General features: G+C 46.8%; 1 protein-coding gene across 1 annotated transcript in view; it reads left to right on the top strand.

Annotated features, from left to right (window-relative positions):
• Positions 1–13,608, top strand: part of LOC128325945 (uncharacterized) — a 30,953-nt gene extending 17,345 nt beyond the window's left edge. Inside the window, exons 2-7 of the mRNA XM_053251881.1 lie at positions 9,187–9,210; positions 9,890–9,918; positions 11,106–11,492; positions 11,672–11,797; positions 12,091–12,321; positions 13,287–13,608. Coding sequence (XP_053107856.1) covers positions 11,231–11,492; positions 11,672–11,797; positions 12,091–12,321; positions 13,287–13,483 — 816 coding nt within the window. The 5' untranslated portion in view covers positions 9,187–9,210; positions 9,890–9,918; positions 11,106–11,230 and the 3' untranslated portion in view covers positions 13,484–13,608. The remainder of the gene's footprint in view (positions 1–9,186; positions 9,211–9,889; positions 9,919–11,105; positions 11,493–11,671; positions 11,798–12,090; positions 12,322–13,286) is intronic.
• The last annotated feature ends 1,903 nt before the right edge of the window (positions 13,609–15,511 follow it).

The raw sequence follows: 15,511 nt of genomic DNA, 5'->3' as shown, positions 1-15,511 counted from the left end.
TGCTTGTGTGAACCATATAGGCTTAAAAAAAATCCTCAGCTTTTATTTAAAAAGAAAATATATTATTAAATCCAGTATAATTTGTTTCTCTTTGTAGACATTTTAGGGACTGAAGGAAGAATTTAAGTTTAGAGTGGCAATGGTACCACTATGGGTTTCGGAGAGTGGGGCGATATGGGGAGCAACAGGGCTGGTCACAGCCATCATTATCCATTTGAGAGCCCCACCTTCCAGGGGCATAGCAAGGTTGGTGTGGGCCCAGAGACAAGATTTTAAAATGGCCCCGTGTGTGTGTGTGTGTGTGTGTGTGTGTGTGTGTGTATTGATCATCTTAATTTTTTTTTTAAGGTTTAGAAAATTGTGGATGATGGAAGTCATTTAATGGCACTAGAGAAAGACATGGTGTTCTGGCAGCTCCAGGTCTTAACACTCACATCATTTTCGGAGGATGAATACAACTGAAGGAAGCCCAGGCAGGTGCGCGACTGGGGGAGTCAGTCATGTGACTTGCTTATGGGGGGGGCAAAGCAGTGGGCTCCCAGACAACTGTCTCCCCTTGCCCTATTATAGTTACACCCCTGCCACCTTTCTTTACTGAATTGCAGAACTACCATTCCCAGAATGCTGTGCGGGGAAGGATAAGCGGGAAGAGCCTTCACAGGGCACACCCACCATTATTAGCATCAACTTGATCCCATTAATGATTGAATTAGACATTTGACCCCTAGGGTGGTCTAGATCAGTGTTTCTCAACCTTTTTGGAGTCAAGGACCGCTAAATTCCTTGTGCAGAGTTTCAAGGACTGCTACATTCTTCATGCGCAGTTTCCCAGACCAGCAGTTAGTAAAGGGGTTTCAAGTTTAAGTTTATCTATCTATCTATCTATCTGTTTAACAGACTTCTATACTCCCCAAAACTTGTATCTCTGGGCAGTTTACAATTAAAATAATATAAGCATTAAAATCATTAAATTTGGAATCTTTTGCAAACATGGAATATTAGGGGTTCTCAACCTTGGGTCCGCAGATGTTGGTGGACTTAAACTCCCATAACCCCAACCACAATGGCATTTGGCCATTATGGCTGGGGATTATGGGAGTTGAAGTCCACCAACATCTGGGGACCAAAGGTTGAGAACCCCTGAATCTAAAAGCCTGGGTGAACAAATATGTCTCCAGTATGTCTTCAGTATGTGTGGGGTGGGGGTGCTTGTGATTACTCAATGGAGAGGGGATGTTGGGCCATTAGAAAAATTCAAAAACTATGAAACCAACATACAAGCAAGCTTTTGATTTCCCCCAAACTCTTCATCAGGCTGGATGTCAAGCAAAGCAAAAAGGAGGTGAGGAGAGGAGAGCTGGGCAAGTTGTCAGTAGAGCCCGAAGTCTACAGTTTACCCCTCTCTTGATGGAGGTGGAGTTTTAGCCAGAGTTGTGTAGTCGCAGGGCTGGATCCAGACCACGTTAGTCAGGACCACCCTCTGAAATTAATTTAGTCATCTCTCATTTGTGTCAATGCTGCTTGGTCATGATCACCTGGCTTGATCTGGACCCTGCTCTTAATTGTGCACTTTGTGAGGTGGACCTAATGAAACCCACGCAGCTCCTCCAAAACTCCTTAAAAACAGTTACGTGGCAGGTGCTGAGAATGGGGTGTTTTTTTTTTAATGGTGAAAGAAAATGTGAAGAAGAGCGGTGGAGACCTGGTGTTAAAGGGAAGGGGGCAATTCTGAGATGGCGCGGATGCGGGGCGTTGTAGTGGTGGATGGCTCATCTTCCTCACTGGGGAGACGAGGCACTGTTCAGGGTGGGCGAGGCAATGGTGCACCGGACCACGCTCGGAAGGTTGCCTGGGTCCAAGAGCTGCTGCCGCTGTGCTTGCGCACCAGATTACGTAGCAGGTGTTCCCCCATTCTCTCTCGCAGTGCACACTTCTGTGCCCCCTCTCAACTCCCCTGCATGCACCAATCACACCAGCCTGCCTTTGGGGCCAGGCAGCTCACGTGGTCCCACATGCTGCCCGTGCATCGCAAGCCAAGGCAGCCCTCCTCCCTCCCTCCACTGCTTAGCCCTCACCGCGGCATGATCCCGGCCAGAGGTTGTCCCCCCCGCCTGGCGAGATGATAAAGGGGACTGCCGTCTTCCACCGGCGGTGCAGACCAAGGGGTTATAGGGGGCTGAGGGACCACAACGCCCCACCAATGCAAGAGGGAAACGGTGTTCCCTCTCAAGGTGCCTTGGCCGCAACAGGCAGCTGGTTTTAAATTGGTTGGGATCGGACACGAACCGCGCTGGGCATCAAATCCCCAGGATCACCTCATTCCAATGCCATTCATCCAATGACCCTTTTGCATGAATGCACAAAATGGTCTCTTGCCTCTCCCCTGCACCACGCCGCCTCCCTCCTCCACTTAGCCCTCCTTGGTACGTGTGCTTGCTCCCCCTCCCTGAGGAAGGTCCACTTGCACTCCCTTTCTGTAAAGCCCAAGCCAAGGTGGCCCTCCTCCCTCCCTCCACCGCTTAGCCCTCACCACAGCATGATCCCAGCCAGAGGTTCCACCCCCTGGCAAGGTCACAAAGGGGACTGCCATCTTCCACCGGCGGTGCAGACCAGCTGGTTACAGGTGGCCAAGGGACCACAACACCCCACCAATGCAAGAAGGAAACAGGGTTTCCTCTCAAGGCGCCTCGGCCGCAACAGGCAGCTGGGTTTCAATCAATCAACCTTTGGCTGCAAATAATGAGCATGCAAGAACCAGCAGCCCTTCAAGTGGCTTTTCCTCGATGCCCCCATGCCGCATACAGTTTGAAGTTGTAAAGATAAAGATAGCTGTAGGAAGACCTCAGCAGCACGTGGAGGCAAGGTGGAAGCAGGGTCCCGTGCCTCCATGATACTCCTCCTCTCCCTCTTCCGTGTCATGTGCAAAATTGAGGAAGTGAGTGCCTTGATTGCAGTTGTTTGGCGGGGGGGTTGACTCCCAGTCAGGGACCGGCACTCAATCCTTCGCAGACTGGCAGCGGTCCAGGGACCAGTGGTTGAGAAACTGGGGTCTAGATCACATCAAGCTGATCCATTAGTATCAGTTCAATGCAATGGGATGTGAGAGCTTACTTTTACTGGAGATCCAGATTCCTTGAAGAAATTGGCTGCCAGCAGCAGCAGCAGCAGCAGCAGCAGCAGAGGCGCTCATACCCCTGGACTTGGGGGCCGAAGTCCAGGGCCTCCATACCCCAAGGGGTCCCCAAATCCTCATTATTCTGTCCTGGGTGATGTGGTTTGTGCCTTCAAGAATGTACGTGTTTAAAAATGATACTTAACTTGCAGTGGGAGGCCTCCAAAGGCCTTTAGGTCCAGGTTCCAAAATGAAGTTTCAGCAAGCTGCATTCCTGAGATTACAGGTCATTCTGATTAGGTGTTTCCTGATGCCCCCAGGTCAATAACACAACTGCAATGGGACTAGGATATGCCACTCTGATAGCATCTGAGCACATGTAGGGACTTGATGCAAGACCAGCCCAACATACAAAAGAGTCAGAAGGTAATGGAATGCAGGCTTCCTTCCACCTATAATGATCCTCCATCAGTCAAGGATATGTCCTTCCTTTACATTTAAGAGTTTTGGTGAGTACTGTAATGTTAGAAAGAAAGAGAAAGAAAGAGAAAAAGAGAGATCTTCCTTCCATTTTTATCCAGTCTGCTACTTGTAGCAAAGCACCTTTGAAGCAACTCTTTTGTTAAAGAACAACACCCAAGTGATAACAGTCAGGATGTAGCCTGATCAATACAGAATCACACTATATATGGAACCAGAGGCGTATCTAGGGAAAATAGCGCCTAGGGCAAGCACTGAAATTGCGCCCCCTGTCCAAACATCTGACACTCATCTTTCAGATAACTTTACCATAGTATCAGCTGAAAAATAAAAGTCTGAAGGTCACATACAAGTCACATATCTGAATATGTGTACAGTGACATTTTTTTAATTAAAAAAATTACCTGTAGCCCCTTTGAGGGGCTTCCTAAAGGCCATGGGGGGTCTGCAAAGGTTTCCTCTGACCCCCGCTGGCCTCTAGGGCCTCACAGGGACCATTTGAGCATATGCGGTGGCCATTTTTATTTTTATTTTTTAAAATGGCCACTGAAAACAAAATGGCCACCACGCATACTCAAATGGCCTCTGTGAGGCCTGGCATGGCCTAGGGCCTCACAGAGGGCATTTGAGCATGCACCGTGGCCATTTTGTTTTTGGCAGCCATTTTTTAAAAATTAATTTTAAAAAATGGCACCCCCTTCAAGTGGCGCCCGGGGCACGTGCCCTGCCTGCCATACCCTAGATACGCCCCTGCATGGAACAAGTACTCAAATATTTGACTCCCTGCCAAAACATGTCCTATGGTATGTCTTTGATTATAAAAACCTCTCCCACAAGGCTCTTGATCTCTTGCATCTCTCTTGCCTTGTGCTTGGGTCTCCATCCCACCCTGGGAGAGAAGGACCCCAGCTAGAGCCAGCATAGCATAGTTAGAGTGGCTTTCGATCAGGAGGACCCAAGTCTGAATCCCCATTCAGCCATAAAACTCACTGGGTGATTCTGGGCCAGTCGCATAACTCTCAGCCTAACCTACCTCACTGGGTTGTTGTGAGGCTAAACATAACCATGTATATCGCTCTGAGCTCCTCGTAGGAAAACCGAGATATAAATGAGATAGATAGATAGATAGGTAGATAGATAGATAGATAGATAGATAGATAGATAGATAGATAGACAGACTGCAGGTAGCTATGAATATGTTCTTACTCCATCTCTTTCTCTAAACTTTTCACCTCAAATCTTGTCCCCTTTTCTTAGCAGTAAGACATGGTAAATGTGTATTAGGGGCAACCTAAGTAATTTCCAGAGTCTGCAAACTCCTTATGGGAAGGAAGATGTCATTAGCAAGCCTGCTAAGCACGATGAATACAACAAATATTTAATATGAATACAACAAATATTTATATATCACTTTTCAACAAAAGTTCCCGAAATGGTTTACATAGATATAAATAATCATCCTCTTTTCTCATTTTGTACCCATTACCCCTCAATCAAGCAACTCTTTGTTTTCAAGTTATGAGTCTGTGTTTCCAAGCTTCAGCTTATCCTAACTTCCAGTGCATCCCTACTACGATCAGCTTTCCCTGGTACTTTAAGGTTAACACAGCTGTATACCAGTTTGCACACACTGGAACTAATTTTCCCCACTTTGAGCAAAGCATAGTCACAAAGGGTGGTTACTACCAAACTTCAGAGCAAATCCAGTAAAAGAATTGGTGTTCAAACATGGGGGCTTTTCACATTATAGGGCAAGAATAAGGAAGGCAGCAATTTTAAATGCTGCCTCTGTAGGCTGCCAGTATCTTCACAGAAGCTGGATCTTCACTAAAGATAAGCCCACATCACCCCCAGCCATATTCAATATAATACTGATATGATGTGGTATTATATTAAATATTGGATAAACTTTTCATTGCAATTATTTTGGTGAACAATCGTCTAATAAGGCATACATAGCCTTGGACCCATTTACTGGGATGATCGATGCCTAGCCCTAGGGGACAACAGTCTAAGCCCAGCTAAGTAAATGCCAAAGAGAAAACAAACAAACAAGAAGTGTGTTGCCATGAGGTTTAGAATCATAGGTTTAGAATGCTAAGCATTAATGCTATTTATTATTGCTGTGCGGTCTAGCTACACTACAAGCCTATGTAGTTGTCTAGAGTTTAGTCTATAAGCTGTCTATATACCCAGAAGCAGGGACTCCCACTCTCTCAACCAGTCAAAAGCAGGCAGCTCTGCCCCGTGTTCTTAGTTTAGAGTCCAGGTCTTACCAACTGGATGAAGATGGAAGTTCTATGTGGACAGCTTTCTTAGTCAAGGCAGATTTTCTAATCTAGCGATGTATCTGCCAGCATTCATCACCTTCAGTAATGTATTTACCATGACTCTGTAAGTAGAATGTAAGTAGACTGCATGTTTCGAAGTTAAATAAAGCTGCTGAAAACCCATTAGATACTGATACGTTACTTGAGTTGAACACTTACTGGCATCACAGCACAGCCGGCAAAAGAAGAATGAATGATTCATCAACTAGAGAGGCCGAAGAAGCCATCATAGATAGCTGTGTGGTGGCTTCCTTAGGGATCTCACCGCATCAGCTATTTGTGGCGATTCCTTTATAAAATAAATACCTTCTCCTTCCAATTGTGCGGTCAATGGTTATTCTTAAACACTTTTAAACTCCCCTTGATCAAATGGAATAGGCCTTAAGCATAGGAAAGACCTAATTGCAGAGACAATGTTTATTTTAAATGGAATTTATTTTTTAAGATCCCTTTTAGAATAAAAGAATAACTATATACAGAATAATGTAATTCCGAATATTTAGATGCCTGTTACAAAAGTGCAGTGGCGACTTGCCTGACTCGGGTTGTTCCACTGCTTATAATGAATTGCCAATTTTCCTATACCATCTGTCCTCCTCAGCAGTCACTCATGTACACCATCACAAGATTGTGAGTTCCTTGATGTAAGCTGTGTCCAGGTCAAAGTGTTTAATCAGGTCCTCCACCTGCTTAAATTGATCCAGTCTCATAATCAAGGGAGTGCCAACCATCACGGGTAGGGTTCTGCCCTCTTCAGACAAGCATTGCTGTAAGTGTGAACCGTGGGGCGCGGGGAAGGATTTCCTATCCCTTTGGCCATTGTACATGGCTACAGTGCGGTGAATTTAAAATATCTGAAGCTGCCTCAACAGACCCCCTTAACCACTAAAACAAACACAAACTACAAAACATCTTTAGACACGTTACTCTGAAGCATAAACATGACATTTTACCTCAGTTTTTTTTTTTTTTTTAAGGGATTTTAGAGGGAGACTGATTCTCCACAGGCCTGGCATTATAATTCCTTAGTATTGTCCTAGGGAAGTATGCATATTGACTTTGAATAACATTTCCTTCATAGCTGGGGAGGAGCAAGTGAGCTAGGTGAAGTGAGATAGTGCAGAGCCTGAGGACAATTCCTTCCAACACAATATTCTTAGAATCAATTTCTATGCCATTTAGAGGGGTATACAACTGCAGGTTTCAAGTACCAATATTCTCTCTGATTCTGCTCACATCCTGGGTTCAGGGATGGTGGTAGGGTTTTTGGTGTCCTAGGCAAAGTTTCACTTTGGTGCCTCCCACCGTTCACTGAGAAGTGTGGCGCTCCAGCTTTAACATGAGCTGCACAGGCTGTTCATTCACTAGGACAGGAGAGAGAGCAAAACAAAAGCAAGGCAAAGTTGGCTTAGCTCACACGGTATTTTTTCTCTTTGTGCCCCCACCCCTTGGTGACTCTTCCTCTAGGAAGGAGAGTGAATGGCCTCTCACAGCAAGTCAGATACATCAGAGGTTGCCTGAAGAGGGAATGGAAGGCATGTAGCACCCCACAAGAATTGGTGTCTTAGGCGGCCACCTAAGTCCGCTTAGTGGACAGGGCAGATCTGCTTGGATCTCTTTTGCCTCTATGTAATGATTAGGCTCACACATCTTCTCCTGCCTTTAGAGAGAACTGAGCTGGAACATATGTGCACAAATCATTACATAAGCAGGTCAATTCAAAGTGGGGCATATTATATATGTAGGGCTCAGCTCATTGAAGATTCTGTATAAGGATGGGCAGGGCATATTATGGGCCCAACATTTGCTCTGGTGCCCTGCCATATGAAGGGCCCACATCCAGTTAGTTTCTATAACTGAGCAAGATGTGACACTCTTCACAGGATGACATTTTTGCCGTAGTGGCAGATGTAAAGAGCTTTCTGTCAGGAAATGTTTCCCTCATTCCTAATTTAATTATTAATTATTTGTTTTAATTGTTTAACCAGTTTTAATTGCTTATGCAAAGGCAACAGCCGCACCCATTGCATGTCCCCAGCATCTGGGATTCAGCCTGTGCACCTGGAGGTTCTCTATAGCCATCATGACTAATAGCCACAGAGGGATCTCTCCTCCCCCATGAATATTTCTAACCCCCTTTCAAGCCCATCTAAGCCAGTGGTCATCACCGCATCTAGAGGTGGTGAGTTCCACAAGTTAATTGGTTTTCTTTTTGTGTATTCTGAAGAGAGACGGGCCTCAGTGCTGAATGTGATTTAGAGGAATTTCCTAGCTAAAGAACTTCAGCAAGTGATTAGGTGGGAAATTAGCTGGGGACATGCAGTGGATGTGGCTGTTGCCTTTGCCCTCTTACATGTTACAGAGGACTCATGCAAGGCTTATTATAAACTTTGTGTCCAACTGTACAAGCAGCAGCTGCAGCCCAGCCCTATCCACAAGCATCCCCTTCCTTCAGAATTTGTTAACAGAAAGGGAAAGTCAAATGAATAGAAAGTGACATGTGGGGAGCAGGGAGGGCAGGACTAGGATGACTCGCCCCTGGTGCTCTGACACTTTGAGCTGCACCCCCAAGACAGTGTTTGGATTCAAACCAGAGCCAGCATGACCAGTAACAGTAACTTGTGACTTCACAGTCAGCCACAGAATTCTGCCCTCATGGTTCCCCTTGGAAACCTGCGAAGATTCTGCAGCAGGCTCACTTGGCAGCATTTTAGATTAGCTGAAGCATCTTTGATAAATTGGCTGTCTTCAGCTGTCAGTTTATTAGCAGCTTAGCAGCTTGTCAAGATGGGTGGCTGTTGGTCATGTGTGGCCTGCAGGTAAGTCTCTGGCATGGTGGGTGAAGCAAAATCTAATGGCAGTGTGGACTTGGTTTTTAAAGATGCCCTTCCGTTGTTTTAGCCTGTCTGGGCAGAGAACTGAAGCCCAGCCTGCTGTGTTCACACGTGTTTGTGCTCCCTGTGGGAACTTCAGTGGTCACAAGTTCACCACCACTATTCACACCACACAGCTTCTCCTTGAAATGCAGGCAGCCCTCGAAGGTCACCTGCTTGGCTGATTTCCACTGTGTTTCTTAAGCTTGGAGGTCCTAGACCGGTGAAGCTGTATCACTCAGGAGCTACTGGCTGGCTCCTGTGGGCCCACTTGGGGGGTTGTGGGGAAATCCTGCCCACCAGTTGAAGCTGACTTCAAAAGCTGCCCCCCAGCACCCCCATGTTATTTCCAAGAACATGCCTAACCTTTCCTTCTTTCATGTTCCGATAGGTCTCACCCAGAGGCAGAACCAAAGTGAGTTGCTCTCTTCTCTACCCTTGACTCCTCTTAATGCTTTTGGCTCTGGTGTGGCCAGCTGAAGGGGTGGGGGGGGGGAGTGATGAGGGGGAGGTGTTCAGACATAGCCCAAACCCAGGTGTGGCATATATTGCCTCATCAAGGTGAGCCCATCTCCTTTCCATGTTCAGAATGCCAGTAATTGGCTGCTGAATCAAATGCCAATTTCGTCAACTGTCCCCTTGATACCTTTGGCAGGCTGCCTCCCTCCTATTTAAAACACAAAACAGCATGTATGTGTTCCTTGGGGGGGGGACTTTTTTAAAAGTGGGGAAACTACACTGGAGAGGGTGGGAAAGCTGGCCTCATGACTATGAACTACGAGAGCAGGCCCACCCCCCGCCCCGCCACAACCAGTCAATCCTCAATGAAAAATACACTGAGCAAAATGCAGTGAGTGACATTCAACAGCAATTACATTCACTGCTCCCAACTATGGAATCATCCAAAATTAGCAGGGCCAGCTAAAAGGATTAGGGGAGAGGACATACTTGGCTGCATGTGAATTAAAATTAGAGGGAGGACACATACTAGTAATACCCCTAGTAATACTAGTAATACCCCAAGTATTACTGGGAGAGGAGATCCTCTCTTTCCTCTGATTTGCTACTAAGAATATTTCTCCTTATCTCTGCAGGGATGAAGATGAAGAGGGGGCACTGACAGGTAAGTGGATGATGAGAGTGCCTGCTTCTCCTCAGGGCTCCCCAGCCACCCAGGGAAAGCCTCCTTGGAGAACTGTTTCTCTTAGACAATGGAGAGAGATGGGCAGATATCCATCTGATGGATGGATAGCAGGAGGGCAGGTTCAGCCACCTCTATCCTTTGCTGTTGATGCAGCCGAAAGTGTTAGAGGAGACGGGGGTGGGGGGGCTCTGTGAGTCACATCTAGCTATCCTCCATTCGAGGAGGAGATGGGGAAAGGGCTGTGGCAGCAGGCAGGCAGGCAGGTTTGGTCATTCTCCTTTAGAGGTTGTGCACTTTTGAAAAAGTCCTGCGAGAACCCTTTGTGCACACCCAGCCCCAAAACATCCTCTGGGTCTTTTTCACCCTGCCTTCAAGAAGAGGAAGCTAATTATTTCCAAAGTATCTCATTTTTTGACAATTACATGGGTCAAGATGGAATTGGAGGATCACCTGAAAACAAGGGCAACATTTCCTGGTCAATGTGCTCTGAGCTTGGTCCAAAGAGACTCCTTCTTTCTCCGACCACAGTTTTCTACCTCTAGGAGCCAGGCCCGCATTCCTGAGATCACAGCTATGCTTCCTGCTTATGGCATCCAGGCAGATTTTCAAGACCCCCCACCCCACTAGGCCAAGAGGCTGTAACTGGGGGTTGGTTCGTGAACCAGAGATAGTCCATGTCAACCATCAGCTCCCATTCTGCTCAAAGGAGAAGCTTCTTTCCTCACCCAGAAGGGAGAGCCCATAGCCCAGTAGTGGAACAATTGCTTTGCATGCACAAGGTCTCCTGTTGAGACTTCATCATCTTCTGTTAAAGGATCTTAGTTAGCTAGGAAAAGGCCTCTGCCCAAGAGTGGCTGCCAGCCAGAGTAGGGCAAAGAGAGCCAAGAGTATGACTTGGTAGAAGGCAGCTGCACTTGTATGTACAGCAGACAGAGCCTGGCCATTGCACTCCCTTCTGAAGTGTACTTGGTGAGGGCTGTCTTGCCAGTCAGTGCTATGCAATGTACTCCTCTTCATTCCTTGCTTGGTCCCTTGGGTGGCCCACCTCACCCACAATTCCAGGCTACTTCCCAGCTGGCTAACCTAGGCAGAAAAGGGAGGCCATTTCTATCAGGCCTACAAGCCATGATCATTTCCTGATTCCTGCTTTATTTCCTCTCTTTCAGGTCATCCCAGAAACCTAACCCACATTGCACCATTTTCTGGGGGACTCCCCAGTGTTTTGGGGGACACTCTGGGGAAAGAGCTCATTGAGGAACCTTCCGTGCCAGAACCTCTTCCAGCACCTGGCATGACAAATGACATCCTGGAGGAAGAGCTCGTTGAGGAAACCTCAATGCCAGAACCCTTTCCAACACCTTGCATCACAAATGACCTACTGGGGAAAGTGCTCATTGAGGATACCGCAGTGCCAGGTCCTTCCATCCTCACAGACACTCCAAAGAAAGGATCTTCTGTGTCAAAGCCCTTACTAGAGCCTTCCATTGCTTATAATTATCTTCAGCAAGATGTAGAACTCCTCAAAGAGTTACAGAATGACTATGTCCAGCAGCGTAAGTATTGTGACACCTCAGAAACCTTTTGCATATACACCCAGCACAAAGATCAGCTACAGTTTTGATACCCAGCCCAGATGATGGACTAAGCCCGAACACTGCCCTTTTTGCAAGTCACCAGCACTCAGCCTGGTCAGCACATACAACTTTTGTTCCTTTTTGTTCTCTTTTTGCAGAACTGAGTGTTAGCCGCATTTCCCAACAGTTCCCTTGTTCTCTCCGGGCCATCAACCTGCAAATTGGACACATGCGGACAAGGCTCGACCGCACTGAAGTTCGGCTGCAGTGGTGGGAAAGGGAAGGTATGTTCACAGCATGCCCCTGAAATTGCTGCTGGGCTAAGAACGGCTCTTTTGTTTATTTCATGTTGAAATGCTTGATTTGAGTCTGCATCTAAGGTTTCAGGGGGGAGGCCTGTGAGTGGGTTGTCAGTGCTTGCTGAAGTGTTTCTTCGTTTTCTGTCTTTCATGTGTCCAAGCTCCAATGCCTGCAATCCAAGCAGCTTCTGAGAGTGAGCAGTGAGGGCAAGTGATGGTGGGTGTGGTAGGATGTCAGCCTTTGCAGCTGACCTCCTGCTGCTGCTTCTCTCTTGCAGATGTTCCTGCAGACCCTGCTGCACTTCTCCAGCCCTCAGGGTCGGATTCATCATTGTCCTCTGCCTCCCTTGAGGTTGCCTCCATCCCACCCTCCACCTCCACCTCTTCCCTCCTCCTGCATCCCTCTCCACCTCCTCCTCCTTCCCCACCTCCTCTGGAGCCGGACCTCAGCAATTTGAAAGACAATCTGCAGAGTTTGGCAGAGATGCAGGTCCATCAGCTGCGTGACCGTAAGTCTCACAGAGGCAGCACTCCATAACCTCTACCTTTTCCATCCTCATTGTGATTTTTCAATCTAAAAAACTTATAGTCTAAAAACAGAGGCAGGGATACAACAGAAGAAGTAGAGGGAAGCTGAGGTGGGGGCAAGTGGGGAAAAGATGTGTATGTATTTCAGCCGCAGCTCCTTAGGACCAGGGAGACCCAGGTTTGAATTCTCATCCAGTCATGAAACTCTCTGGGAGACTTTGGGCCAGTCACTTGTCCCACAGCCTAACTTACCTCTTAGGGTTATTGTGAGGAAAAAATAACCATGTATAAACCTCCCTGAGCTGCTTGAGGAAGAGCAGAATATGAATGCTAAAAGGAAAACAAATATCAGCCCTTTTGAGTTTAAGCTGAGATGAAATAGGAAACCAAGGAGGATGATATACAATTGTGCATATTGCAAATTCTCCCTATAGTGTCATCAATGTACATGGGCAAAAGTTCCCTGCCACCAGGAGCATACAGTCTAAAGTTTGGCTTTAGAGAGAGAAGTGAGGAAGAGGAGGAATGGGAGAGGAAAGCATAAGGGGCATTCAATTCAAGCCAATGGAGCTGCCTCTACTGAGGCATTACGCCAAAGGCTGCGCAGTGGAGGTAGGTTTTCAGGTATCATTGGAGGGATAGGAGAGAGAGACGAGGGGCCACATCTGAGTGGCTGTTCCAGACCCAAGGGTCAGCGAGAGGGAAGAGGAAGAGTTGTTTTAGAGAGCAGGAGACCTTCAGGTGGCTCCTGAAGACAGAGAAGCTGGAAGAGCAAAAATCAACCTGATGAGGTGCAAGTTCACTGGGGGGGGTACATATCCATGGAGGGTTTTCAAGACAGAGAGGAGGAGTCTGTGCTGGGCATGGAAGGGGACTAGAAGTCCGTGCAGGGACTGACATGGTGGAGGACAGGCCCCTTCACCCTGTTTGTTTTCTCTCCTTCAAGGCCAAAGAGACCTCCACAGCTGCCAGGAATACTTACAAAGCTTCAAGGCACTGAGGGGACAGTTGAGGCGGCTAAGGAGCAGACTGGCCAGGGTGGAAGCCACTATGGGGATCGTGGTTCCTCCAAGGGAGCTGGACATTGCTGAGGAAGAAGAGGAAGGCAAATTAAAAGAGACAACTGTGCTACTATTTATATAAGTAGCAATAAAATGTGGTGTATATATTTTTAAAATATTAAATATTTGTTTTAATAGGATGCAGAGATAGAACAGCAGTAAAACTTGCATATTTATTGTTTTAAAAATTAAAATGTTTTATTTTAAAGAAAATACATTTGTTTTGCTTTGAATAGTCTTTGGGTAGAGTTGGGTAAAAAGGTCTTTGGGTCAAACTCAGCTACAGAAAAGATTCTCTTGGCCAGTCCACTTAGGGCCAAGAGATGTTTGAGAGGTTCAAGATGTAGATCAAGATAGATAGTTCCTTGCCAGGAGGCTCATACAGAGCTTGTCTGCCCCCAACATGTCTGGCTAGGAGGCTGGATTTTGGCCCTGAAGAGAGATCTGCCCCGTGTGGAAGAGGATGGAATGGTGATGCAGAAGAGGAAGCTTGATTTAGGGCAGGGCTGCACAACACCAGCCCTCCAGCTGCTGTTTGGCTACAGTTCCCATCAACCCTGACTATTGGCTACTGCGACTACTGGGGACTATGGGAGCTGTAATCAAACAGCTGGAAGGCCCAAGTTTGAGGCCAAATGTTATTCTCCAGCCCTCTTATTTTCCACCAAGAGCCAAAGCAGCAGCTGGAGGCTTAGATCCAGGCGGAGTCAAACTGAGTGACTGATTTGGCCCTGGGGGAACAGCTAGGAGGTGGCACCTCCATTTCCTTTGCAGGAAGAAAAGCCGTGAGGGTGGCTCTCTGTAGAGCATGACAGGAAAGAACCAAAAAAGGCAGCCTCCATATCAGACCACCTCACAGGACCTTCCAGCCTTGCTTGTACTCTGGCAGAAGAACCCAAGGAAACCACCTTTATATCACGAGAGCTCTGTATCAGACCTCCACCCAGGGCAATCCATCCAGAGGCCCCCTACATAGCAGGCTTCCTCCCAAATGCAGGATCAGCAATGAGATTAGACCTTTAGCCCCCAGGCTGTTTTTCTGCCGGAGAAGAGAGAAGAAGGAAAGCCTGAAAGAGAGCACTTGTCACTGCAGATGTTAGATTTGATATGACAATGAAATAAGACAGCAATGCAGGGACCACTGCATTAGCTACACAACTCAGTGGTCGAATGCCTGTCCTTGACCATCTCTAACAGCCCTTAAAGATGGTCAAGTGTAAGGACAAGAATATGTTTGCTCTTGAGGCTCATTGTGCATGCACTGAGTAGAATCAACAGAAGATGCCTTCTTAATGGGATACATTGGGCTGAGTGTTTGCACCTAGAACAACACATCACCATGGGAGTGCTGTGCCCATGAATGCAGTAATGCAAAGAGGTGATGTTTCAGACAAATGGTGCGCCTGATTCAGACAGCTCTAGGCAACAAGCTTGATACTCTGGCAATGATTCAGGAATATCATCCAATCTTTAAGGTCAGTTTCCTTTTAAAAGTGAAGAGAGTTTCTGTAATCCTGACACCATTATTACATTTTATTAACATTATGCTAACTGGATGTTCATACACTGATTTTCTTAAAAGGATTCAATTTCCTGGCCAGAGTGACCAACATTTAGTCTACTAATTGTTTTAACTTAAGAGAAATAAACAGCTCCAGGAGATATGACTGTTTTGGGTGCCCCTTAATAAAAATGGAACTACTTTTATAGAATTTCCTTATTTTGCCAAGACCAGATGGCTGAATTTTGAAAGCACATTTAGCAAATAGTTTTTCTCTCTCTTTTCTTCTGATAGGGAATAGTTCATATCTGTATCAATATATGCCAGCCCAGGGCCAACTCCAAAAGTAAATGGGATATTTGGCCCAGGGGTCGGGGAGCCAACAAATCAGCAGCTGAAAGTCCCTTGCTGTTGCCTAGCAACTGATACACATCCCTTTGCCTTGGCTCAGCCAAATTGCCAAATCAGATCTCAACATGGATATCACAAGCCACTGCACACCTGACCATGACAGTGCCTGCAACGAGGCAAGAAAGGATGCATCTTGTCAAGAGAAAGGCACACCACCTGCATTCAAGGGTGGAACTTGGGGGGGGGGCAGCCAGGGCA

Source organism: Hemicordylus capensis, chromosome 5 (assembly GCF_027244095.1).
Source record: "Hemicordylus capensis ecotype Gifberg chromosome 5, rHemCap1.1.pri, whole genome shotgun sequence".
Classification (NCBI taxonomy): domain Eukaryota; kingdom Metazoa; phylum Chordata; class Lepidosauria; order Squamata; family Cordylidae; genus Hemicordylus; species Hemicordylus capensis.
Note: the sequence above shows the minus strand (reverse complement) of the source record. Positions and strands in the feature narration are given on the sequence as shown.